At 37.9% G+C, this 26,882-nt stretch overlaps 2 protein-coding genes across 4 annotated transcripts; one reads left to right on the top strand and one right to left on the bottom strand.

Moving 5' to 3' along the window:
- The first annotated feature begins 4,335 nt into the window (after nucleotides 1-4,335).
- Nucleotides 4,336-20,130, top strand: LOC145778781 (uncharacterized). 3 transcript variants are annotated; one of them, XM_082590360.1, is made up of 15 exons: nucleotides 4,336-4,441; nucleotides 8,732-8,903; nucleotides 9,335-9,464; nucleotides 9,566-9,713; nucleotides 10,211-10,287; nucleotides 10,387-10,441; nucleotides 11,764-11,838; nucleotides 12,908-13,072; nucleotides 13,524-13,606; nucleotides 14,001-14,164; nucleotides 14,410-14,505; nucleotides 14,711-14,956; nucleotides 15,320-15,436; nucleotides 16,101-16,236; nucleotides 16,887-20,130. In XM_082590360.1, exons 2-15 carry the CDS (start codon nucleotides 8,807-8,809, stop codon nucleotides 17,035-17,037), a joined length of 1,740 nt encoding a protein of 579 aa, XP_082446486.1. In that variant the 5' UTR covers nucleotides 4,336-4,441; nucleotides 8,732-8,806; the 3' UTR covers nucleotides 17,038-20,130. The 3 variants fall into 3 exon arrangements, with proteins under 3 accessions (XP_082446486.1, XP_082446485.1, XP_082446487.1); XM_082590359.1 differs by having other exon boundaries at nucleotides 8,732-8,909; XM_082590361.1 differs by lacking the exon at nucleotides 15,320-15,436 and having other exon boundaries at nucleotides 8,732-8,909.
- A 480-nt stretch (nucleotides 20,131-20,610) lies between these two features.
- LOC145778573 (small ribosomal subunit protein eS28) lies at nucleotides 20,611-25,768 on the bottom strand. The gene is made up of 4 exons (XM_082590088.1): nucleotides 25,666-25,768; nucleotides 25,409-25,456; nucleotides 21,587-21,721; nucleotides 20,611-20,795 (listed from the first exon to the last, which is right to left on the bottom strand). The coding sequence occupies exons 1-3, from the start codon at nucleotides 25,702-25,704 to the stop codon at nucleotides 21,599-21,601; spliced, it is 210 nt and encodes a 69-aa protein (XP_082446214.1). The 5' UTR covers nucleotides 25,705-25,768; the 3' UTR covers nucleotides 20,611-20,795; nucleotides 21,587-21,598.
- Nucleotides 25,769-26,882: the final 1,114 nt, after the last annotated feature.

Genomic DNA, 26,882 nt, shown 5'->3' with positions numbered 1-26,882 from the left:
GTGTGAAAAGACAATTGCATCTACGAAACACGCGTAGTAAAAACAAACAAAAACATGCAGTTTGAAAGTTTTTAGGTTGCCATATTGTGCTATTCGCCACCCCGTGCAAAAATAAAAGTCGGCGCCTATGTACTCAAGTATATATACGCGATCTCGTGTAGCCTATAAGTTGAACCCCTACTTTCGAGCTGAAAATCCGTGATATTTTCTTCTCCCGTGTATAAGTCGAATAGCTTATTCCCGACACTACCATTTGATGGTTCATCTAAGTATTGACATTGATATGATAAACTGAACTTGACATACGTTATAGAAATTTTAAAGTAGATCGTAGAGGAACTTACGCTGCTGGAATAGTCATGTAACTATTTACGGCAATATTAAGTAAACCAGCTAAATTAGACGCGCTATTTTCAACAAGGTCTTCCCGCTGTGAGATCATGATTCAACAGAACGCATTGTCTTGTTCACAATGTGTGAGAATTAAATCGAAAACCGATAAAAGAAAAGGTGTTTAAATGGTCTTGGTCGCAGATATTGCCTGCATTAACGACGTCTCTTACCGCTATTATCACCTGGCCAACCTGACATCATTGTTTTATGCAGCCGCTAAGGTTTGACATCGACTTCAACGATCATGGACTGTTACGTAATAAGAACGATTACATCTTTTACGCAAAAATATAAAAATTGATCTCTTAAAACAGCTCTTTCTGCTGTTTTGTCTCGTGAGCTTTGCCTGTTGTTCAACAAGTGCATAAAGTTTAGAATTGGCAAGAAATCGTTAAATTTGAAAATTAAGTTTGAATCACTTTAAATAAAGTATTCAAAACGTTTACTTCGGACAACGCCATTTCACACTCCGTAATCTACGTCGTCGGCAATGATTTTGCCGCAGCAAAAATGCGTTCATTTTGAAAACTGCCGGGCAGGAGACAACAGCTTGTCCCGTGTATAAGTTGAACCTGTCTTTTTGAGGTAAAAATCACTTGCGAACATCTCGACCTATACTACCTATATGGTATTCGACAAAAGACTGTAAATACTTTCGATAAAAAACAGAAGAGAAAACACTTCGCCATTGTTAATGCTTTGAAGGTAAGTAATTAGCAAAACGAGGTGAAGAAAACTCGGAATGGCCCGTTTCGGTGAGTCCGATCCCTTAACGGGGGATTTTTTCAATTTTTTTTTTTAAATTATCGGGTACCGTAGCCTAATTATCATTGCCGTTTTAGGGTTAGGGGCTTGGGGTTAGGAACTCACCGAATCGGACTAACCGAATAGTAGCAGACCCAATAGAACTGATGGCGGGTTTCCACTCTGCTTGAGATTATGATTTTTTGCGTTTTATTTTGATAACTTCACTGTCTTGATCGTTGTTGTTCACTCGCACGAAAAGGAAATGAATCTGCTAACAATATCAAAATTTTTACGACTACGCGTACTACGCATGCGTAAAACTAATCGTTTCAAGCAGCGGTTCTAATAAATTTGGTTTGCAACCTAGGTGTCAATATAAACAAGACAGTAAGCTTAATCAAAGACTATTTTAATTGAGTAAAATAGCGTCATGGTTATGACCAGCGGCGCAAGTAGAAAAAATCAAAGGGGGTTGGCAACGAGAGAGAAAACTAACAATTATTTGTAGAAGTGGATATATCACAGTTAGATTGTTAGAATATTAGCCTAGTGTAAATTGACAGCGCAATGATCCAATTCTGTGACGCGCGAAGCAACCTTTTTCGCTCTGTCTGCGCTTGCTACTCACTCTCAAAATTATAAAAAAAAAAAAAAAATGTTTTGAAAAAATGCTCCGCCATCCGCAAAACGCCTACAAGTCACGTGCGTCGTGCATGCCAATCCGTTTCTGCATGTGATTAACAGAGGTCCCTTACGTGTGTGCGCGCGCGTGTGTTGTTTTGAGAGAACAAAGGCAGAAGAAAACAATTGAACTTGAGAATAAGAACTTGTTAAAATGATGGCTTTGTAAAGCTTCTTCTTCATGCCGTTGTAAGCGTAAAGCTGAGCCGGTTTCCCGCACTAAAAGTTTTACTATCCTGGAAAGTCAGCCATTTTGTTTTTATGACATCATATTGCGTGAATAAATGACGGTCTATTAATATTTTGTATTGCGGTTTACGCGACTTGAGCGTGAAACAAGTTTGGTATGCATAGAACGCAGCTTGAACTGACACACGTTAAGTAGTAGGTAAGTCTTAGTCTAGTTAGTCGTCCGCCTTCTTGAAGTTGCAAATCTTAAAGGGGGTTGTCATGCCGACTAGACGACCCCCCTAGTTGCGCCCCTGGTTATGACGTCATCACCTTTCTCGCCCCTCAAGGTTTTTTGAAAAGTCGGCGCCTATTGTGTTGCCTATTCATTTTTTTTAAGCAGTGCTTTATTGAATCTTTAGGCTATGCTTAGACTGGAAAAGCTTTTTTGAGAGCTTAATTTTGGCAGTTTTGCCTACTTGTAGATGTAGAGGCTTTGAACAACTGATGCAGGCCCGGTCATCAAGATTGACAGAGTAAAGTTTTTGATTATTGAAGTGTTGTTGCCAGGAAATTATTCTATTCTTTAGATACCGCTGAATGGAGAGCAGTCCTTAATGACTTAACGTGCGTTGCTCAAGCGCACACCCGAGAGTCGAACTAGTGCCACTTAATCTTGAAGCTTCTTTGTTTACGAAGTCATGCGCTAACCAACTCAGCCATCGAGGTTAAGTTACACAGACAACAGTCAGTCAGTTGCATCTCGAATAATCATCACCATAAGTCATAAGCACTTATTTATATGTGCAGTGTGTTTTTCAAACTTAATCCATGAAAAATTAGCCAGATAATTTATGTATGCAAGCAATACATATCACATGGTATGGTACCATATCATGTAGACCAGAGGTGACAAACCTGCTGCCCGCGGGCCGTATACGGCCCGTCAAATAAAGCTTTGAAAATTAAACTGTTTTCATTATCAGTGCAAGTACTGTTGCTCTATCCTGTATTCTCAAGTTGATTAGTTTTTATTTTTTACTGTTGTAAGTTTAGATTCTGCATAAGATAATTTCAACTGTGCGGTTTTATCACTTTCATCTGCCGTTTGTTACCGTACTTTCGGTTTCTATTTTTTTTTTTTGATCTTACCTAACCGATACTCCGATACCCTAACCCTTTTGAAATGTTTGCGGAAACTGCAATCAGCGACTTCGGCTTTTTTAATTTTTTCTCACGATCTTTTTAAGGTACGAACTGACGGTACGAATTGTTCATGGTACGAATTAGGTTGCACCCCTAAACAATCACTTGATTTTTTTTTGTTTGTTTGTTTTATTATCTTTATCCTGCATTGCGGGAAAGCGGACTTGAGCGCTATGCATCGGTGTACGCCTTCCGACGTACACCTGACCCACGCTGCAGCCGACTGCAATGTCTGTTTCCGGTTGTCTACTCTACTTATGACTTAAATTTGGTACTACCCATTACTCGAAATCGATCACTGGGTAGAAGCAATTATCGTAAAGTTTCTTGCCCAGAGAAACAACAGCAAGTGCGGGTAGCTGGAGTCGAACATGCAGGCTCTCGAGTGCGAGCCCAACGCGCTAACCACTCGGCCACTACTGCCGACGATTATTTATCTATGGTCTACCATCAACAACATGACTGCTAGCACTTTACAATTAGCAACAAGTAATGAAAATAAACCAAAAAAGTTTTGAAATCTTTGAGTATTCATTAAACAAAGCTCAAGCTCAACATATAACTGTAGTTACTAGTTAGAACTACCGTGCCGTACCTTATATCCTTCCCTGAAGTTTCGAGTCAAAAAACATAAAAATTTCTTTTTTCAGAGTTGCCCTTTTAAATATACAAAAAAAACTCTGATGGTATTCACGAAATAAAAAATGATTCGGTGATGAAATCAACAAACAAAAAGCAACAAAAACATAAAGCCAGTTATTGATTAATTGGTATAAAAAAATTTTTAACTTATGCAAGTTTTTTAAATCAGAATAATCACACCAAACGAAAAAGAGAACGACTGGAACATACACATGCAAAAAGTTTTGTTTATTCAAGCACTGCTTTGAACTCGCCAAATTTTAAACTGCAATAAATTTTAAAATTTGTGTGGGATGTAGAAAATTTCAAGCGATTATGTACAATTGCTTCAGTAGCCAGTGTTGCATGTCGTGAAGTTATTTTCCAAATCACACATACTTGTTTTATAAGTCACAAATGTTTACTATTTTTGGCCACCAATCAGAAATTCCACTGTAAGTACAGTACTTCATTTCCAAATCCTTTGAATTACCGAAAGATAAGCTTCAATGAGGTTTGCTACGGTTCATTAACCATACAGTTGCTGTGGATTTGAGAGAAAAATAAAGCTTTGATTTTTGGTTACCATTAACCATAAATCAAATTCACACTTGAAGTAGCACAGGTGGGTGATTGCATGTATTTGCTTATTCGAAAAAAATTGACCACAATTTTCTGTGTAATTGTTTCTGGTACTGAAACGTTGTCATACTTCTAAATTAGAGTGGTTCAATTAAATCACTTCTGGAACAAAGAAACTTCAAGATCAATAGCGGCGCTGGTTCGACTCTCGAGGTGTGCGCTTGAGCAACGCACGTTAAGGGCTGCTCTCCATTCAGCGGCATCTAATGGATGGAATAATTCCCCGACAACAAGCCTTCAACAATCGGAAACTTTACTATGTCAATCTCGGTGACCGGGCCTGCGTCAGTGATTCAAAGCCTCTACAAGTATGCGAAACTGCCAGGATTAAGCTCTCGAAGAAGCTTTCCCAGTCCGAGGATAAAGATTCAATCAATCAATCAATCAATTGTACATGAGCCCAAAACCAATAATTTATCTTGTTTAAAGCAGACCAATGCATCTTTACCATATCATTTCTTACAATTTCAGAGTAAAATAAACTGAAAGTAAATTCAGATTCACTGTCAAAAATTCTATCATTGCGTAACATACAAAAAAGTAAACCGCAAGGCTATTAATGACACTCTTGTGGACTACGGTATTTCTCATAATTACAAAATTATCGCCTCATTAGTTCAGTGGTTACGCGCTCGGCTCAAAATTACGTGGCGCTGGTTTGACTCTCGGTCTCGGGGTGTGCGTTTGAGCAACTCATTTCAGGACTGCTCTCCATTCAGCGGTACCTAGTGAATGGAGTAATTCCCTGGCAACAACACTTCAACAATCGGAAAACTTCACTCTGTCAATATCAGTAACTGGCCCTGCGTCAAGAGCCTCAACAAGTATGCGAAACTACCAGGAATAACCTATCAAGGCTTTGCCAGTTTGAGGATAAAGATTCAAACCCATCCAACAAAAAAGGCAGTGGCTATTTGACCGGCTCCGGTCTTTGAATCTGAAACACTATTTGACCGGTCATGACGTCACTACATAAGCACTTTTTTCTTTCAAAGCAAAAGACGATAAGCGCGTTAAGTTTTAAAATTTAAATTCAACACGTTTTCTTCAACTGAGTCCGTGGCGCACACGTAACGTCTCGGGCTGCCATTTTAGAGGGAATGAGTTCGATACTATCCGGAAGCGTTCTTTTTTTTTTCTTTTTTTTTAACTACAAAAGGATACAAACTGATATGAATAAATCAACAAGTGAATAAAAAAGCTTCAAAACGAATTAAAAAAGTTTTTTCTAGTTTTTATTTTTAACAAATTCCTTTCATTTCTTAGCACAAATTCTCTGAAAAAATCACACCTTCTAATAGGCTGTAAGATTACGTTTCGCTGAAGTCCGAAGTTAAAAATTAAATCCAGTCTCATTGTCGCACAACAATCAGTCAAGTTTCAAATCATCATCTCAACCAACCCTTCAAGACAACTTTCCACTTTTAAAAATTTAGTTAAAAAAAAAAAAAAACGCTTCCGAATAGAATCGAACTCATTCCCTCTAGAATGGCACCCCGAGACGTTACGTATGCGCCACGGATTCAGTTGAAAAAAACGTGTTGAATTTAAAACTTAAGGCGCTTATCGTCTTTTGCTTTGAAAGAGAAAAAGAAAAAAGTGCTTATGAAGTGACGTCATGACCGGTCAAATAGTGTTTCAGATTCAAAGACCGGAGCCGGTCAAATAGCCACTGCCAACAAAAAAACTTTATGATTTTTTGGATGAAATAATCTTGTGAACAGTTAGTACCTAATCTTGTGAACAGTTATACCCAGTGCCGGATTAAGGGGGGGGGGGGGGCGGACTGGGCTGAAGCCCAGGGCCCCCACTTTTGGGGGCCTCCACTTCAAAGAAAAAAATCTAATTTTTTTAGTTGCACAGCTGGAGATTAGGCCTACTGCTTTAATTCGTATCTCAAACAAGCAAGGGCGGCTCACCCATATGTGCTGCGGTGCTGCAGCACCCCTGCCCAATCCCAGTTATTCAATTTTTCTTCGTTTTTTTAACAAAAAACATATTTATTTGATACTTTCATATCCGAAAATGGTACGGATTGCGGGTCAAAGTTATGATAATGCTGCCAATATGAGTGGCAAGTATAACGGTCTTCAAGCTCTTCTGCGCGAGAAATGTAGTGTAGCTCAATATGTCCCTTGCACAGCACATTCACTTAATTTAATCAGTAGCCTAAATGTCCTGTAGAAACATGCCGTTCTGCCGCTGAGCTTTTTGAATTGTTGCAAAGCCTTTATTCATGGCTCGTCTCGTCTACTCATCGTTGGCAAGTCCATCGAAAATTCCTAGATCGTTTGCCTGTTTTGAAGACATTATCTGATACAAGATGGTCAGTTAGATATGATGCAGTTCTTCTTCTTCTATCGAGTCTTCTAAAGTTCGTTGATACCGTACACCACAGATTGACACATTCTTCCGCAACGGAGTTATACACTGACAGGTCCCACCTACTGCACCGGGTGGCAAGCCGAGGGCAAACAAGAAGGTGGTCCGCTGCATAGGCGTAGCCAGGGGGGGGGGCAAAAGGGGCCATGCTCCCCAAATTTTCCAAGTTTGGATTCCAAAGTTGAGCCCTTTGTTGAAAATATAATAAAGTTTGTAGAAATTTATATCGTTTTCCAAGACATCTGGCTATTAACACCCTCAAGGACTTGTTTTAGACACACAGAAAGACACCAATAAATTTTGCAAATCGTAAATCGCGCAAAATTTACGTGATTTACGTTTCTTTGAACTATTGTAATTTGTGGAAGCAATTTCAGAATGGCTTACTCTGTTGGGTTTTTGTGTAGTTATTGAGTTTTTGTGTAGCTGAGTTTTTAGTGTTCTCTAATTTTAGCCGCAGTTTTTGCCCGTTCGTGTGTAAGAGCTATCTTTAATAAGTTAATAGCTGTTTATCTGCTAATAAATTTCATACAAATATTACCCTAAAATTGTTTTCAGAAAGCGCTATAATCCATTATTTGAGTGTAATTTTTCAAAAATTTTCCCGGGGGGCATGCCCCGGACCCCCCTAGAATACGCGTGCCTTCGGCACACTCTAACCCCCCTACCACTTTTATTGCTTCAACCCACCAGGATACGCCACTGCACATCAACTGGCGATGGCTTTAAATCAAACACTTTGTTGTTCTCTTCAATTCATCAAATATTTGGCCCCCCCACAATTTTTTTCTGGCTACGCTACTGGTCCGCTGTTTGGGGCTCGGTGCCACAGATACATGCAACTGGGCCCGTGTCGTAGCTCCACTCCACCATTAATTTTTAGCGAAAAATGTTATTTGATAAGGGCCCCCACTTTCAGCTCAGCCCAGGGCCCCATAAACCCTTAATCCGGCCCTGGTTATACCCTACTCTAATAATTATCAAATTCAATTTGTTAAAATGAAGCAATTCATCACAACACTAAACCTGTACCACATTTATGAGACAGTTCACAAATGCTTCGTAGATAAAAGGTAATACATCATTATTCTATTGCATGTCGAAAATAGTTTCACAATTCACCTATCAAACCACACAACAGATTTACAAGGTGGAAATTTATTTCTGTTTCATGTGGGCCAGAAAAAAATATGTTTCATGATAAAACAAACAGTATTGATGAATTGCGAATAATTTGAATAAAGATTCAATCAATCAATCAATAAAATCAGTCAGGTTCGGAAACTTGTATAATTTATTATTTATTTTATTAACTTGTATAATTTATCATATATTTTATCGAATTGTATAATTTATTGTATATTTTATCAATAAACTGTACAAGTTTGCAAACCTGACTGATTTTGTTTACTTATTGTGTTTAATTGTTCAGTTGCATCTTAAATGAAATTTCCTTGTATTACTTGTTAACGTCAATAACATGTAGGAACAAGAGCAAAGGTTGAAAGACATTAGCGTCCATTTCATTATATAAATACTTAAAGTTTATTGTTTATGAAAAGTCATCACAATGTTGCTTTTTGTAACATATTTTAAATATCCATTTAGCTTCTAATCTTATTAAAACTGTTTTTATATGTTGATAAACCTGATTTCAGGTCAATTCTGACTTCTGACGCAAACAAAAATCTGACAATGATTCCATTAGTACTAATACTAATTTGCACATATACATATATACAATACATAGTTGGCCTGAATTGGTCAATTTCAACAATATCAAAGAAGTTATCAAAAACAAAAAAAAGTTAACTTTCTGTTTGAAATATGTTAAATTATTTTGTTTTTGATACAGTCAGGGTACAATTACATCTTTTGAATATTTTTTTAGCATCTTTCTTGAGACCATGAATTAATTTCTTATCCACTGGAAATACTGAAAAAGACGATTTGAAAATTTTATGTAATGGCAATGTTTAAATCACGTCAATCAAGTTCAGCTTCTCCTCAAAGTGGAATCAGTGCTGGAGAATGGTTGCAGTCACGAAAGAAAGATGCTTTGAGTAATGGTATACTAATGATGTAGATGATTTGAGTATTTCTTAGTATTAAAATTATGTCTCTTTAAAAGTCAACCAGACGTTACTTAACATCTATGGAAGTTGGAAGTGTATTTGTTTTGTTTTTTTAGATTGGCTTTGAGTTGATCAAAACTCTTTTTCTTAGAAACTGAATTGTTATCTCACTTTTTAACTGTATAAGATTCTTTTCCCAAAAGATACAGTATATGAAAACAAAATGAAGTTTTTCACACTTGTAAAATTGCTTAAGATCATCATCATCAAGATGATACTTTTAAAAATGTTGAGCCCATCGTTCTTCATCCAACTAAATTTATTCTTCAAATTACAGTAGGCTACTGCGTTGTTTAATATTACTAAGAAGTGAGGTGCTGATTGCATGAGATTGAGCAAGTCTGTTTGCTTTTTTTTAGAATCCAACAAAACCAGTCAGAAATATGCTTTCTTGAATGACAGTTCAAGCGACGAATCATTCTCAGCTTCACAATTTATCAGAACATCGAATAGAAAAGAAGATGATGATTCTTTTGAAACCAAGAAAAAGTAAAACACTTTTCAATTTGTATGATGTGCAAATTGCAGAATGATAATATTTCACCTGTATCGATATTCCTCGCCAAACCGGTGATATTTTTTGCTGTTAGAGGCCTTGTTGATCTCGATCGACCAAAAACATCGCATGGTGCTCCAGAAAAGAAGACCTCTGTCATCTCCCACTCATCAAGAGGTGAAAACGCCCTTGCAAGGTTTTCAAACTTGGAAAAGCAGATTTTGTCAAGACAAAATATTCCAGTAAGAGACACATGTGCAAATATTTGATGCAAACTTATGCAATAATGGCCACTTTTATATTCTTGCAACTTGGTATCGTGGATTGAGTGGTTCAATTAAAAGTTGGTGAAGAACAATCAAAAAGTCAACCAATCGTCTTAAACTAAGATTATAAAATCTAAAATTTATTTAATTGAATAATATTTTCTCTCTTTTCTTAATATCTATATAATACTTTATGATTTTATAAATATTATTTTGTCAGGACATATTTGTTGAAATTGCTTCATAAAAACATTTTATGACTATAGTATATATTTACTATTTAGTATGTGAACCTTGATACTCAACAGTTGTTTTAAGTGTCCTACATCGAGATTTAAACCATTAAATTTTAAACTGCCAAAGTTTAGCATCAGAATGGTCATTAAGTTAGAACCACACCATTTATCACTTCGATGGTCAACTTTGTGATTTTATTGTGTTTTTTTGGTAAAATAAGTCAGATCCTTCTACAGACAGTCATGTCCTCCTCCGACATGGATCTGGATATAAGTTCTGACTCCGAAATTAGACGGGAGATCCAAAATATAAAGTAAGTCATTCAGTTGGTTAGAAAGCTTTTTGATTCCACTTTATGTGATATGAAGGTGATATTGTTGGTTGTTATATTGATCGTTATATATTTGGTTAGGAAAAGGCAACAAGGATTTACTGAATCCAAGCATATTCGTCCTGAAATATTGAAGGTGATTTTTTTTAAATTTACTATTTATAAATCTATATCAAGACTAGTTGCTAATTCCCGGTAAAACTGTGTCATTTTTTGTGACAGGAATATTGCCCGTCGGAAAATTGCCGGTGTTGGAATATTGCCCGCCGAAAGCTTGCCTGTGTGGGAAAATTGCCATCGAGAAAATTGCCACCCGAAAAATTGCCCGTCTTTGAGTAAGAAATAGCTGCGAAAAAAATCCAGCTGTGAGTTTGTATTGAACCATTGTTCCTCAAATAATCTAAACTTAGCACCCTTGCAACCAGATTGGTGCGACAAGATTTAATTATCACGTTATGACACTGATCTTTGTCATGTATTAAGCGAAATTCATGAAGTAGCCTACTTTAATCTGTAGCAAACTTGAAAATGTACATTAGGTAATTCGCAGTAATAAAGGCACGTCACATCATAAATTTATCATTTAGTAGCAACAACTTTCATGCGGGAATGACAAGTATGGAGAAGGTTTAATTGATATCAGAAATTTACATGATTACTATTGTTGCTCATGTGTTAACCAGAGTGATCATACAGACTGCAAATAATGAGAATACATCCATTAAAACACCCGGACGATTCCATGATAATATACAAAGTGTAAAACAATTAAGAAGGGTGGCAACATAACAGTTCGTGTCATGTGCGTTGTGCATGGCAGATCAGCAAGTTTCCACTTCATAGTTAAAAAAACAACATCAATGCAATTCATCTACAAGAATGTCTTTTCCGCGCTCACTTTTTATGACGGTCGCCATTTTGGGTGACAAACTTTGAGACAATAGCGGAATCTGAAAGAAGACTGTCCTCAGAACTCAATGTTAAGCTGTACCGTATACTTTTGTCGGTATGAGATAGAGAGTTGATATTTATATTCTCCAGGAGCATTTTTTCATTTAGTTTGGCATTTGCAGCTTAAAATTTATCACGCCTTTTATCACAGCTGGGTGTTAAGATTAAACTATTAGATAGAGGAACAATGGTTTAATAAAGACTCACAGCTGGATTTTTTTCGCAGCTATTTCTTACTCAAAGACGGGCAATTTTCTCGACGGCAATGTTCCCACACGGGCAATTTTCCGGCGGGAAATTATCCGACGGGCAATTTTCCTAGTGCCGTCATTTTTGTATTTTAAGTGGGCGAAGAATAGTTGATTTTAGATTTTGAGTTTTTGACAACAAAATATACAGTATTTCATGTAATGGATTTATAACCTGTATCCGTTCATCCCAGTGATTGCAATTTCCAAACTAAAACTATGGTATCCCTTTCATGATTTTTTGGATGTTAACTTTCAGGATACATATGATGCCCCAACTGCAGATGAATCGAAATCTGACGCCAAAAGAAATGATGCCAGGAAGAAATCCGTGGTTTGTTATATTAAATGTTGAGGCATTCTAGACATTTAAACAATCTTTAACTCTTCACCATATGTTCTACAACGCTGCATCAGCGGAAGTGATAGTAACTCTATCCTCAATTGTATTTTACACTTTTCTGACTTAAATGATAGACTTCCTCAACCAAGAGCAACATACCGGTAATGACTTTACATCACAATGTAGATATCAACGACCAGCTTTAGCCTGATGCTGCGAGTTCGCTGTGGTAATAGCGAATGGCACTAGCTTTTGGAACACAGAACAACGTAATGACTTTACTTATATATTTTTACTTTTGCTAAGCATGACTAGTGCTAGACGTTATCATCATCGGCCATGCCTGAGTAAGGCGTCGGCTGCCGTGATTTTCAACAACGATCGATCGTCCATTGTTCTTATTAAATTTACAAAATCCTGGTTGATACAGTTAGTAACGTTTATTTTGCGTTATGGTCATTGCCTAGTGCATTGCACCGAGTCACGTGCATTTGATTACGTCGTGCCGCCCTGTGGCTGTGAGTAGTTTGTAATCACGGCGGCAGGACTTCTTGGTAGCTACACAACGATTTTCCCTTAGTTCATTCTAGCTCTACTCGTGTTGAGACCTCTTTTCAATTCCTTTACGTTTACCTACAAGCGTAACACTGGTTTGTTCATGTTAAAAGATTTTTAAAGTTTCCAAACGTGGACGTCCCCGGGTGCCTCTGACCAGGAAGCCGCCCTATCATTACCGAGTGCTCAACTCCGCGCTTACGATGATCGTGCCCGATTAATGTCATTTGCCTTTTTATAACAGTTCTAATGAGGACGCCATAGGTACACTCAGAGCGTCTCCACACTTCTTCATTGGTGATCTCCACACTTCTTCATTGGTGATCTTCACACTTCTTCATTGGTGATCTCCACACTTCTTCATTGGTGATCTCCACACTTCTTCATTGGTGATCTCCACACTTCTTCATTGGTAATCTTATCCATCCAGTTAATTCCCATTGTTTTCCTTATAAACCAAATACGTGCGTACTGCGTAATTCGATGTTGTTTTTTATCTACACAGTCATTTGCATCCAAGTTGGTCGTCAGCCAGCAAAGTGAGTCCAGTGTGTCTCTTGACGAGTTTCTCCCGGAGCAATACAGCTCTGATGAAGTTAGTTTGGACGATGTTCTTCCTGTATCCAATCTCCATGGCGTCATGTCCTTGGATGATCTTCAACCAGCTGAGGTAGAAAGATACGTTTTGATCTTTATCCTCGAACTGACGAAGCCTTGATAAAACACAGTTTTTGATACACTGTTCCCTCAGCACAATCAAAACTAGTTTCTAATGCATGTCGATTATCACAATATCAAACATTTTGCAGCTGGTTAATCTGAACAGCGGTTTTGGAACCACTTTTGGGCTTTTAAAATCTTTTTTGGTATAAACTAAAAACGATTATAGCAACACACCGTTAACTGAGCATCATCAGTGTGATCATAATTTTGTTTATCAGCAAAAAGTAAGCCGGTCCAGTCCAAGTAATGTGAAGCAATGTTTATAATAACAAATATTTGTAACATTTTAAAGATATTTTGGTTAATACATAAAGTTTAACTTACGCCCACGAACGAAGCAGCTTTACGCCACACCCGCGCTGAGGTCACCCCACTGACTATTTAATTTACGTTTTCAGTACAACGCCAATACAGACATGATGGGTTTGTATTCTGTAGACGAATTACTGCCAGCATCTGAAGTGCCAAGCGAAAAGGACAGGTGATGACAAATTTCATGGGATATCGCAGTAGATAACTTGGTTACAATAAGCACGATTTTTTCAAGGTTGATAGGCTACTGGTAACCCAGTCGGCCATAAGGCGATACAAATTACAAACGAATCTTGGTACACCGTTGTCTTAAAAAAGATACTTGGAGCGTAGCCACTTTGATGTGCTGCTATCAAAAATACTATGCTGTGCTTTTTCACTGGTGAGCTGATGGGTAGTTGAGCATAGTTTTATTATCTGTATAAATAAGTATTAACACTTAGCAGTAGCTCTGCATAATGTTGACATTAGATATAGGTCGCAGATATAACACAGTTTTTGAAGATGGTCACAAGTCAAGTACAAGAAAACTAACCCCTATAATGCCGTTGTTGATTTTTCAGAGACGAATCTTACTCCACAGTTGATTCCGACAGCAACATGTTCAACATCCACTCCATTGAAGATCTTGTTCCAGAACCTTCACCACTACAGCTTCCTAATCACAAACCAGTGGATGACGAAAGAAAAAGTACGGAAGAAGTACCTTTGCCAGCCCAAGAAAAAGGTACGCTTATCGCTTAAACTGTATAAGAGAATTCTCTTTAACGTCAAACAAAAAACTCCTAATCAAAAGTTACAACTTAGTTAATTTGTGTTCTACTCGACTTTGAATAAAACATTTCTTTCTGGTCACCGATCGGCAGAGCATCATCTTTCCCATCGCGCGGATGAGTTTGTCTGGGCTTGATAATAATTTAGCTTCTGCACCGTCGACCCTTTTGCTTTAATAAAAACTTGGTTGTGTTTCAGCTGAAGAAGATGTTGATGGTTATTCTGAGGATTTTAACTCAGACAGCGACGATACATTGAAAGATACTGAAAGCATAACTCAAGACATCACAGAAGGTTAGATATACCGGTAGTTGTTTTGTAAGAAAGACATACAAATTGACGGTATTGGCGCGTCCTGTATTTGTGTCAAAGCTTGGTGAAAGAATGTTATGTTAAGGTTGTTGATCACGTGTGTTTTAACCTGTTTCTTCCAGTTTTGTCAAACTGCTCCTTGTCACCAAAGTTTCTGTTTAAACTGGTTTTGTTCAACAATTTTTAGAAATCAAAACGGAATCGATTGTGACGGAATCAATTGCGACGGAATCGATTGCAACGGAAACGATCTCGTCGCAAACAAAACACAGCTATTCGGAGTCGTACACAGACTCGTTCGAGTCGGATGAAACACGCACACGTTCCAGCACGCCTGAGTCTGAGAAGTACACTAAGCGTCCGACGACTCGAAATGAAGTCTCCGTCCAAACTGATCCTCTTGATGTCCTGTCGGCTCCGTATACGAAACGAAGTAAGCTCATTCTAAACAGTATCGCTGAAATGTTGTATCTCGTTGTTCATTGGCAAAGCCTATGACTTGAAACTTGACTTTATCAAACTGTGTGAGTTTGAGTATCAACTTCTATCTCGGTGATGTAAAGCCATTGCAAGTATGCAATACTGTGCAACTGCCAAGCGCTTTTTTATTCAGAAGTTTCACACTATCAACGTCATCTATCAACTGATTTCCGGTTACCGCATACAGTAAGGTTCAATAGGCCTATGTATCTTCGCTGGACTCGCTTAGAACACGTGGTGCAAAGAAATCGTGACGTTTGTTTCGCAAGATGACACTGAACAGCGCGGAGAAATATTGTTCTATTGTGTCACTTAGAAACTATGTGCTGTGGACCCACACACTCATGTTGGACCCATCTTTCTAAGCGCTTGGGATGTCTTCTTCTTTCGTTTGAGACTAGATCAAATTTCAGGGCAGGTGGTGGAGAGCCAGGTGAGTGTAGCTTCGTCCAGCGTTGCTATACCATGCGTTCCATTTGGTGCCTTGTAGATGGGACATTCGAGAACGACATGGTCAGCAGTTTGTTCCTCCGCGCCGCATTCGCAGGCCGATGAGGGAGCTAGACTCCACTTGTGCATGTTGGAATGGAAGCGACCGACTCCGGTTCGGATTCTGTTGAGCTTGACCCAAGTCGGCCGAGGAAGGTCCATACCAGGGGGGCGCGCCACCGGGTGGGGCATAAAACCATGTAGTTTGGTGTCGGTGGCGCACCATGCTGCATTCCAAGTGTCTTCCATGAAGTGTGCTTGGTGCTTGGGATGTAATGAAGTGCTACATTTGTGTTATTCCTAGAGTCCTTAAGCGGGGTGTCGTTATGAGAAAAGAATTTACCCTGGGAAAAACTTTTCTTCTTTAAAGGTCCCTTTTATTTCGAAGGCCCAATAGGTCACAGACCCAATATATTTTCTCAACCCTGGCTATCAATATTTTTATAAAGTAGCAATTCAACTGGGCTACTAGTAGTTGCTTTGTTCAACGGTTTAGTTTTTCCGAGCCCCTGTAAAACCACCCATGGATGCAAAAGAGGCTGAAACATCAGTCGGAAACAACACAGTGATTATTGTGAAATAAATAACCCATGTTTTGGTTGTGACAGAGTTCACCGACTCCGAGAAGACCTTTTACAAACCTTCTCAAATCGTCAACAATGAAGCATTGGCCATTTTATCAACATATTCACCCGGTGTGTTGGCTGTGCAAGAAATGCTAAAGCAACAGTTGACATTTACACGGTGAGTGACTGTTCCTTCAAAGCAGGGGTCACCAAACTACGGCCCGCGAACTGATTTCATCCGGCCCGCCACGTGCTGCGGAAATGAGAGCTGCGCTACAACTGTTAAGGAAAAAAGTTACCAAGCTTTTTGTAAAGGACTGACGTTGCTGTTTATCACTACGCCACCACAAATGGGGACAGCCTAGGCCAAATTTGGAAAGATGTAATGTTTTTTCAAGAGCACGATGCCCTGTGGTGATCACAGCAGGGGATAACTTTTCCACAAATCTTTCGATTTTCATCAAGACTTTGCTATTCCACCGCTGACTGCTATTTATTGTGCTCAATTCAAGTCAATGGAGATTCTAAATAGTTGTAGATTAACATCCGGCCCGTAGCTGTTAATCTCGTAGCAATCCGGCCCTCAGAGAAAAAAAATTTGGTGACCCCTGCTTCAAAGGATGCATGCATGTTAAAGTAATCAGCTTGTACAATTGTACAACTTGTTCGGTTAGATAACATGAAGTTATTTTGAATGTCGTTGCAGCAATGAATTACCTAAACGTCGAGTTGGCCTATCCAGGCTAATAAGTAGGCAACTCGCTACAGCGAACGTAAGTCGGCGCTTCAATCATGAATCCACTAAGTCATGGATGTTATTTTCGACAGGGACTTTGTAGCACGATCGGAGAGATTGCATGAAGCTGCTGCTGATTCGTTGGTAGCAGATTACCAGTATGCATCGATTGAAGAAGCAAGACAAGCGATTAATAAGCAACGTCAGAAACTTCGTTTGCCACCGAAGTACCCCTTGAGTTGACAAACAAACTTTGCTCTGAAGAACGCCAGCATGTTTGAAAGTATTTTCTTTGTCAAAGGAAATGCCTAAAGCGGAAGGAAAAACCCATGCGCTGACGCTCTTTTTTGTCAAAAAGTATTTTAGTGTCATTGCATAAATGGGCTATGCAATCGTATCCTTGGTGGATTGTCAAAACCGGTCGTATTGATGTGATATTGTGATAGCTCTATACTGCATTGTGTTAGTTTAAACGCATCGCGAGCTGAACTTTGGACACCCTTAGCTTATGGGTTGAGAAGTTTGTATCAACCGACATCAATGGTTGTGGCCAAAAATGCAACGCAAATTAAGTATTCGTTACGGCTACAGTCTTTGAAGCAATACAAGTAGTTTCAGCAGGCTAATGCCATTCATGCACCGTATTTTTGCATTCGAAGATGATATAATAGGGTGTTTCATTTTTTCACCATTTTCGAAATTCAAAATGCCTGGGGTCCCATCTGGTGGTATTTGGGGAAAAAAGTTTACTCCCCAAATTTTTTTCAATTATGACGTCATATTGAGGTGGTCCACGAGGTTTGAAATTTTTGGGCCTCAAAATCTCGAAATTTGGCCGTATCTCCGGAACCGCTCATCATAGATTGACAAAATTAGTATCAAAATGCGCAAAAGGGTCGGTTTCCTATACCTGATGTAGACAATATTAAGGTCTATCGGCTTCAGAAAAAAAGTTATTTCAAAAAATCTGATTTTCGGTCTATTTTCTCCTGATGAACAGAGATCAGGTGATCAAGATAAAAGTTTTTCTGTATTTTTCCATCTTGGAAGCTGTTATTGCGTAATAATAGTTTGTGTTAAGGTTTCAGTACTGGGCTTGTCCGGTCTTGCTATCTGGTTAAGCAAAGCCCCATCTTGCAGTGCTCCGGGACTCTTCTTGGCGCCGTCCACAAAAGAAATGACATGGGAAAGATATATTTCGTTTATGTGGAACATGCATTGAAGGGTATGAATATCATGACCAACTTCATCAGTAAAATAATTGACCAGTCGAGTATTGACTCCGGACTTTTTCCTGTGTTGAGAGCAGTCGTATCAGCCATGACTGAATATACTTGGGATAGGTGAACTCTGCAAGCCTACTGGATGATGGTGCCAAAAATCAGTACTGCGGTGACCGGCACACTTTTGGGAAAACATTTAACAGCAAGCACACTTGCACACTTTCGTGCTTCATGCCATTATCATCAACAAGTTGGCCAAAGAAAACGTATCGACCTACTTTATCGACAACACGTCCATCATAATATAACTGCATGGCAGAAGCTGAGTTGAGAAGGTTCTCACTTTCCATCAGAGATTTTTCTTTCGTTTTTTGTCGTTGGCGGTATACTGTCGAAGGTGATGCAGCATTGCAGCTACTTGATCTTTTCCAAGAACCGACCTCATAAGATCTGACTGCTGGCGTACCGAAGTCATCCTACGATCAGCAAGTACACAACTTCTATCATTTATGGAAAAAGAATGTACGGTACTTTCTTGTACACTTTTCCTCAAACAGCTGGTTTCAGAGGCTCGTATTCCTTATCATCTTCCCAATTCATGTCACCATCAGAGTCGCTTATCGCTTTCTTCTGTGTAGACATCTAACTACTTCATTTCTTTTTCTCTGTTTCAAACATAGTAGTGCCGATGCTTTGGCAGATTGTATGCCAGAAGTGCTAGGTTTCTCTGTTTGCTAAGCACTGGAAGACCAGCTTTGTTCCATATGCCAACTACATCTTTCAGCAGTTCATCTTTTAAATCTTTGAAATGGGGTATTTTTTTTAAAAAGTTAGAATTAATAAAGCTTTGGTAGAGAGTTTGCTTTGTTGAACCATAGAGAAATAAAACATAGTAACTTTAGCGGGTTTAGCATACTTTATTTCACACAAAATATAACATAATTAAAATAAAATAAACTCAAACGTTTTCGACACGTACATGTGTCCTCATCAGGAATTAAATCTGCAATACATAAAATGAAAATCGTAAGATAAATTTGACTATGCATTGTAACTGTTACGACACTCTCGACTGAAAGCACAAACTGAACAAATGGTGATCTGTTTCCCACCGCATAATTTACTCGCAATCATTCTCGTATCATTTGTTCAGTTTGTGCTTTCAGTCCAGAGTGTCGTTACAGTTACAGTGCATAGTCAAATTTATCTTACGATTTTCATTTTATGTATTGCAGATTTAATTCCTGATGAGGACACATGTACGTGTCGAAAACGTTTGAGTTTATTTTATTTTAATTATGTTATATTTTGTGTGAAATAAAGTATGCTAAACCCGCTAAAGTTACTATGTTTTATTTCTCTATGGTTCAACTTAGGATTAGTTTCGGCTACTTTCTTCCTCAAGTAAAAATAGTGACTGACTATGTCTGAATTCAGGGGAAGTACATTTCACTCCAATTCCTTGAAGTTTTGTATCGACTTACAAATACCTGACCTTAATGCCGTAATGACACTTAATCTAAAGCAGGTGAGCAGCATACCTCTTCCTCAACGGTTACATTAATATTATAATAGTAATACCTTTAAATTACCATTTCATCTCTTTCAAAACAAACAAGGACTATTATTACGCAATAACAGCTTCCAAGATGGAAAAATACAGAAAAACTTTTATCTTGATCACCTGATTTCTGTTCATCAGGAGAAAATAGACCGAAAATCAGATTTTTTGAAATAAATTTTTTTTTGAAGCGGATAGACTTTAATATTCTTTACATCAGGTATAGGAAACAGACCCTTCTGCGCATTTTGATACTAATTTTGTCGATCTATGATGAGCGGTTCCGGAGATACGGCCAAATTTCGAGATTTTGAGGCCCAAAAATTTCAAACCTCGTGGACCACCTCAATATGACGTCATAATTGAAAAAAAAATTTGGGGTATAAACTTTTTACCCCAAATACCACCAGATGGGACCCCAGGCATTTTGAATTTCAAAAATGGTGAAAAAATGAAACACCCTATGATATATACTAGGCTACTGTATTTTTTATACTACCGTGTTGAACTATATTTTCTAAAAGCGTCTTGAATACAGAAATATACTCGACTGCAAAATGGTTCAAAGAAAGAAAACGCTGTTTTTAATTATGCTTAACTGATTTAAACCCAAGCTTGTCGCTTTGCTTGAGTTACGAAGGGTACGGTACTAAATTGTGGAGTTTGCCCGATTTTCAGAAAGTGGATTGAAATTTCATTTTTCACGGAAGTTGTGGAGTGGATTCCGAATCTGGTTCAGCAGAAGAACAAATAAATATTCCAACGATTTTTGACCAAGGGCAGAATGCCTGCCACTGAATACATTCAATTCCCGTGTAACTAAAGTTGACTATTTTGCATCCCTGAGCTATTTTATGTTATCGCAATGACTAATTAAGTAATTAGTATTAGATTTGAGTGGATTTGCAGTCTAAAATTTTTGGAGTCGGATTGAAGTAGTCTCAAAGATCACACTCCGCTCAACACTACTACATGGTAAAGTCTCTATTCTGTTGCTAGTCGCACGGCAGTGAGCTAATTCCGAATACACGAACACAGCAGGCGTTTCGTTAGCTCTCTTTTATTTCATATGCACATCAACGCTAATCCATGTATCCACACAAGCGAGCACGCGTGTGGTACGGTGCTCATTATCAAGCTCAGTTGGGTGTTTCATGAGATCAGAAGTCTGGAAATGTTTGTACAAAGATGATGAAGCGGAGAACTGAACGCTGAACCTGAAAAACAAGAGGTTAATAAATTGGTAAAAACAACTTCTGTTGGCCTGTTTTACAACGTTGTGATGCCACAGGCGTAGTTGATGAGACGGTTGATTTGAATTCCGTATTTCATAGTGCAGTAGGCTACATTAGATCGTCTAATTTACCCAGACTAGGTTAAACACATAACCAGGGGCATAGTCAGTTAGTCATAGGTGTAATAGACATTCCCCCCTGAAATATTTTTGTATCTGCAATTGACCAACAAACTTGTAAGCTATTGAAAAACTTTAGAAAAGTTTGTTAAAAAAGATGTATTTCTATCAAATTGTACAAAAGGCATTTATTGACACACCGAAGCCGACTAACCATCTATAGGACTAATCCAGTCTATTTATTCTTACTGCTGTTTCGGTTTTATGTAACTTAAATAAACTTTTCATCCTCTGTTACCGCATTATTTGACAGTTTTCGGAGCTTTCATCGTCAATAAATATTTAACTTTAACCTCAATTTTAAAGGAATTTAAATCGCATTAGCTTATAACGTCACTGAAAATGTTGCCCCTCCTGAAAAAAGTCTTGTCCATTTCTTGCCCCCCCTGTAAAATCGATCTGGTTACGCCACTGGTTATTGCACCTAGCCTTGGTAGCTAGAATTAGTGGCCTTTTTCTCTGGCATGTTTTGATATCCTAAATGACAAGCAACTAAAAATCAAAATGTAGAACTTGGTCCCTGAACTAAAGGTACAGAGAAACAGTGCAATTGTGTTTAGTGTAGTTGTGCTACATATCAAAAGACAAACTTACCTAACTAATACTTTATCGAAGCCTTCTGGCTTCTCGCTCGGATTCCAACAAGGTCAGGATGTCTCCTTCGCGAACAGGTCCTTTCACATTTCGAACAATTGAACGACTCGTGTCATCAAGGAACTCGACTCGAACCTTAAAATTCAGAAGAAAAAAAGGAAAATTATTGAGTTGGAATATTCATAAAAAACAACTGAAAGCAGTAAAAAAGCACTATCATCAATTGAGTCGCTTTGAATTTGAATCAAGGTTATGAAAAAATATGTCTTCAATCTGCATCAAACTAACAACTGTTTTAACCAAGTACATTGTTGTTTCAAAATATTTGACAGTTTTTATATTGTCGATGATCGGGTCTTCAAAGTGAGCAATTGAATTTTTTTATAGAAATTAGTTTCTAAAAACTTTTGTTTTAATTCCATTAGCATTTGATTCTGGGTTTTTTCTTTTGACACTTTTCGGTAAAAAAATTCGGTCATTTTTTATTTATTTCGGTCATTTTTTCTGAGGAAAATATTTCCTTTTAAGTAGCTGATACAAACCAAAATTTGCACTTCCTGACTAGCTACAACATAGGCGCCAACTTTTTATGCTGTATTGATACATAAAACACTAGATGAACTAGCGATCGGCAGCAGGATAACATTTTTTGAATGCAAACCGCAACAGCTTCGCGATAAATGATCACTAGAACGAGTAGCGATGCTACAATCCCACACCAGACAAAATCTGTCATTTTTACATAAATCACTGTAAAAATGACTGATTTTGCTGCCTGCGACATAGCAAAAATCTACCATTTTGTGTCGATTCAATGTCATCAGATGTTGAATGCACCCAAAAACAACATAATTTGCTACGTAGACAGAGCGTGCGTTTAGCTTTATGCGCTTGCAAACAGACTCGATGTTGCTTTCGAAAGTCGAAACCTCTGCAGTGAATTGTCGCGGTAGTGAACCGCTCGCTGTGAAAACGAACTTGAAGTCTCGGCCCGAGGTAACCACTAACCAACGCAACAAGGGCTGGTACAAACCGCATTGCGCACATGCAGAATAATCAACGCAACAACGGACTCGCGCAAACTGCATGGCGCACACACGACCGTTGCCATAGAAACCTGATCAAAGCCGGGAATATGCGCATCTTTTGTTTCATCTGCAACACGAAAACAGGTCAGTCATAAAGTTGAAAGCAGGTCAGTCATAAGTTGCGATATTGTAGTGAAAAGGGAGCTATAATCACACGTCTCTCCGTAACTATTTTTCAAGAGCTGTTTACGGATGTCAGCAGCTTCTAAATTTATTCAAGGTGACGTGCTGTTGAATTGATGTAAACGTGAATGATTTTACTTTCAACAGGTACATTTTCAAGCGTATAATCAAGTTAGTATTTGCATTCCATTTTCAAGACATTGTCATTCCATTTACAGTATACCTTTTACTTTTTAGTAAACCTTTTCGTCTCTTGTTTCATGGTAATAAATCTAATTCGTTGCTAAACTTTATGTTGTGCTTAGCTTAAAGAGTCGCAGTCCATCAACCGCTAGTTTACGCAGACGCACGGCATGTGTTTGTTTAACCGAAGTGGTCGAGTTTTGTTTATAATAATTAACGGTAGGTCGAACATAGTGATAACTCCGAGTGTGGTAATAAAAGCAATCCTAGTGTGACGACATAATTATGTCATGTATCTGCGTGACATTTTGCTGAATTTACGTTGCTGCTGATGAAACACGCTTTCGCCCCCACGGCCAAAAAATAGTTAGGCGCCTATGAGCTACAACATTAAGTTTCGCTGAGAAACGTTGTCGTGTTTATCTGAGAAAACTTTCTTCAACGTTCATCAGCGAAACTCAACCTTGCAACACCCGAATTGACTATATATTTTTCGGACATTTTGACCGAATTGACTATATTTTTTTCGGACATTTTGCTCAAAAATCGGTCAATGACCGAAAAAAAAACAACCCAGATTTGATTCATGTCTGATTTATTTAACAAGTTTCCAGAATTGTTGCTTCAGAATCAGATCACAAATTTCTGGTGCATCTTGATAAAAATGCCCTTTCTAAACCTTCTTTCCTCTTGGCTGACCTTTTCTTGATCAATGGTTTTATTTGCAATACACTGCATCAAACTTTTACAATTGATTAACCAACTATTCATAAGCTGTTTTTAGTTTAAAAAAAAGTGTTATCGAAATATTTTGTACATGAATTATGCTTTGTTGAACTCAATAATTACGATAAATAAGACCAATCTTAAACATGAACTTCCTTGTTATGTAAAATCACATCCTTAAAAGATATTTTACTCCCAGTGACCAGGCATTTATAAGCTTATTACAATTTGCCAGACAAAAAATTGTTAAATCATGAGCAAATTGGAGGCATTTAAAGTTGGGTGGCCTAAGTTATGTTCAAGACCACTTACACAGAAAAGTAGAGACTATTTTTTGGTGTTTTTGACTCCATTTTTTAAATCCTTGCCTCAAAAACATAATTAGACATTTTGTTCAGAAAATTTGAAGCCAAAAGTGCGCAATGGCGCTATTAGTGGGGAAAAATGCAAACTTACAATATGCGATTACTTGAAAATCAAACAATAGAAGAAAAAAATGAAAATGCATTCCTAATCGTTTTGTTGTACCATTAAAATATCCAACGATAAAAAGGATGTTGCCCATTAGTTGAATGGATGCAAACTATTAATAAGTGCTGATTTTTTCTTTGTATTTGTCTAGAAATATTAGTTAGAAGTGAATAAATCATTCCAGTGTGGCAGCTCATGATCATTTGTAATGGAGCTACAATCTTAATTTAATAGCCCTAACCCACAAGTGAGGTTCAGTTTATCAAAATAAGTTCACCCTAACCCAAAAGCGAGGTTCGGTTTATCACCTATTATTTCAAAATACTTAGTGTGGTCAACTGTTTCACTGGCCTTAAAACTCGTGTTTTTTTCCGGCAGCCATCGTGGCCTACCGAGAGCTCCTTCTCGGCGGCCAAATCTGCATGCTTGGAGGCCAAAATACAATAACGATAGCACAAGTAAATAGCATTAAACTTGCAACAATGTTAAAATGATCACTTAGCGTTGTTGAAGTCTGGGCGAGTGGGCGACGTCCTGCAATAGAATCGTTGTACCACGCATTAAATGCTTTATCAGGATTGTAATCCGGTATTGTGGGATCATCTAACGACCCTAAATTGTTTTAACTGCTCGCAGCTCAGTAAATTGTTTCAACTGCATACCGCCTTTCATAAAACCTGACCATTTATTCCGTTATGATGTTACCATTGAGGGTGTGAAGTCACTAACCCACAGCGTTCTCAACTATGAAGACACGTGTTTTACCCACGGATGTCAACTAACCTAGTTCTCCTTTTTAACAACGATTCAATATCCGACAACATTGAATCGATATTACTCTGGCAAATCAGCGACTTCAGTGCTTCTGTTTTTTCTCGCGATCCTTTCAGGGTACAAAATTGGGAGACAAAGTGTTTAGGGGACCAAATAGGCTGCACCCAGTTAAATAATAATAGAATTACTCAGGCTATATTTACAATATGTGACTGCGTTTATTCTTTTACTTGGCATAGTTCATGTGTTGATTGAACATGTGCAATCTTATGTTTCACGAAAAAGATATGCTTGAGTGTGTGACATCATGCTAATTGGCTTACACCGTTTAGAAGCTAAGTTCTATGTGGTACCAAGTATGTTTAAGAAGTAAGTTTAGAAGCTAAAGTAATCATAGCCTAGTAGTAACAAAAACAAATCAGTTTAAATGAGTAAGTCACATATTAACAAATGTTACCTGTGTACATTGACCTTGTGAGCCAGTACGACCGACAACCTTTGTGACCTGGAATGAGTAAAAGCACAAATAATAGTATCTGGCAGATTAATACCGGTAGGTCTATTAAAGTAGACATCCGGATTCAAGTTTGTTTAGACACCTCCCAATAAATACAGTTCAGTTATGACATAGCATTAAAACTACTGTTGATTGAACACCATTAAAGTTGTGTTTTAATGATTAAAAAGTAAGGAAATAAACAATCAGTGATTTACCTTAGCCAACTTTACTGGTAAAGCAGTTCCACGATCCATCTTTTAAGCTGTGATGAAAAAAGGGCTGAAACGTGAAAACATAAATCTTGGGAAAAGAATTCTCACGCATACTCGTGCACTGTTTCTTAAAAATAAAAAAGGAAAATTTGTATTTTTGCAAGTCGGCTTTACTTCTGTTGCGATTTGTTGTAACAATTGTAAAATAACTTTTGAATATAAATACCAGTGGTACCGAACTGGTGGTAAATAAATGTTAAACTACCGGTACTGAAAATGAAATTGAAAAACTTTATTTTGGAACAATTGGAACTTTTTTTCGGTAGCCTACTTTGTTTTGTAGCTTGATTTTTATATTGGCAAAATTTGAGGTTGCTCTTCTGCAATCTTTCGAATTTATTTGCTAGCTTGTCTTAGTGGCCGTGAGAGCAGAGCCACTGCCCACTATATACATAGTCTGGAAAGTCAATGGCAAATCTGCCAGAGGTTGTTGTTTACAGCGCCACCTAGGAAAGCTATGGTTAAATCACAGAATCTGCTTGGAAGGTATGCAAATACAGACATATTGTCTACTATCAACGGTGAAACTACTTTGAAAACTCACATCATCTTTTAACTACTTATATTCATGCTAACCTAAGCCTAAGAAAAGTAAAACAAACGAATTTTACTAGATAGATACTGCAACTAACATTCTACCTTAGTTAAAAACAAGTCTGCAACCACAATATCATGCACAATTTCACCGTTGATAGTAGACAATGTACCTGCATTTGCATACCTTCCAAGCAGATTCTGTGATTTAACCATACCTTTCCTAGGTGGCGCTGTAAACAACAACCTCAAAACATGACTTTCCAGATTATGTATATAGTGCCTCTGGTGATAGATGGAACGAAACACCCTCTAATTTTGGACATTGGGATCCAACAATCAACAAGCGGCTTAATTATTTATTTGTATTTTGGATCAGACTCAACATGGTCCATATCACCAGAGCTACTATACACATCTCGTATATACTTATTGAAACTTGCAGAAATATTCATTTCAGGACGAAGTTATCCCTACAGTCTACTTTATAATTATTGCGTTGAAATATGGGGCGTGATATGGGCGATATGTTATGCAAAACTTATTGATATGGGCGTTTAAATAAATTTGATGTATCCTTCAAGCAGGCGCGAGTCTAAGAGTTTTTTTCGGGGGGGGCCAGAAAA

This window comes from Aplidium turbinatum, chromosome 10 (genome assembly GCF_918807975.1).
Source record: "Aplidium turbinatum chromosome 10, kaAplTurb1.1, whole genome shotgun sequence".
Lineage (NCBI taxonomy): Eukaryota > Metazoa > Chordata > Ascidiacea > Aplousobranchia > Polyclinidae > Aplidium > Aplidium turbinatum.
The sequence above is the reverse complement of the archived record's forward strand: the minus strand, read 5'-3'. Positions and strand labels throughout refer to the sequence as shown.

Bases quoted from the DNA above. Each gene is read 5' to 3' on its own strand.
- LOC145778573 (XM_082590088.1), bottom strand. From the start codon at position 25,704: ATGGATCGTGGAACTGCTTTACCAGTAAAGTTGGCTAAG. The intron at 25,457-25,665 runs GTAAATCACTGA...TACTCATTCCAG, and splicing joins TACCAGTAAAGTTGGCTAAG to GTCACAAAGGTTGTCGGTCG. The intron at 21,722-25,408 runs GTAACATTTGTT...CTGAATTTTAAG, and splicing joins CACAAGGTCAATGTACACAG to GTTCGAGTCGAGTTCCTTGA.
- LOC145778781 (XM_082590359.1), top strand. From the start codon at position 8,807: ATGGCAATGTTTAAATCACGTCAATCAAGTTCAGCTTCTCCTCAAAGT. The intron at 9,465-9,565 runs GTAAAACACTTT...TTTTGCTGTTAG, and splicing joins TCTTTTGAAACCAAGAAAAA to AGGCCTTGTTGATCTCGATC. The intron at 10,288-10,386 runs GTAAGTCATTCA...ATATTTGGTTAG, and splicing joins CGGGAGATCCAAAATATAAA to GAAAAGGCAACAAGGATTTA.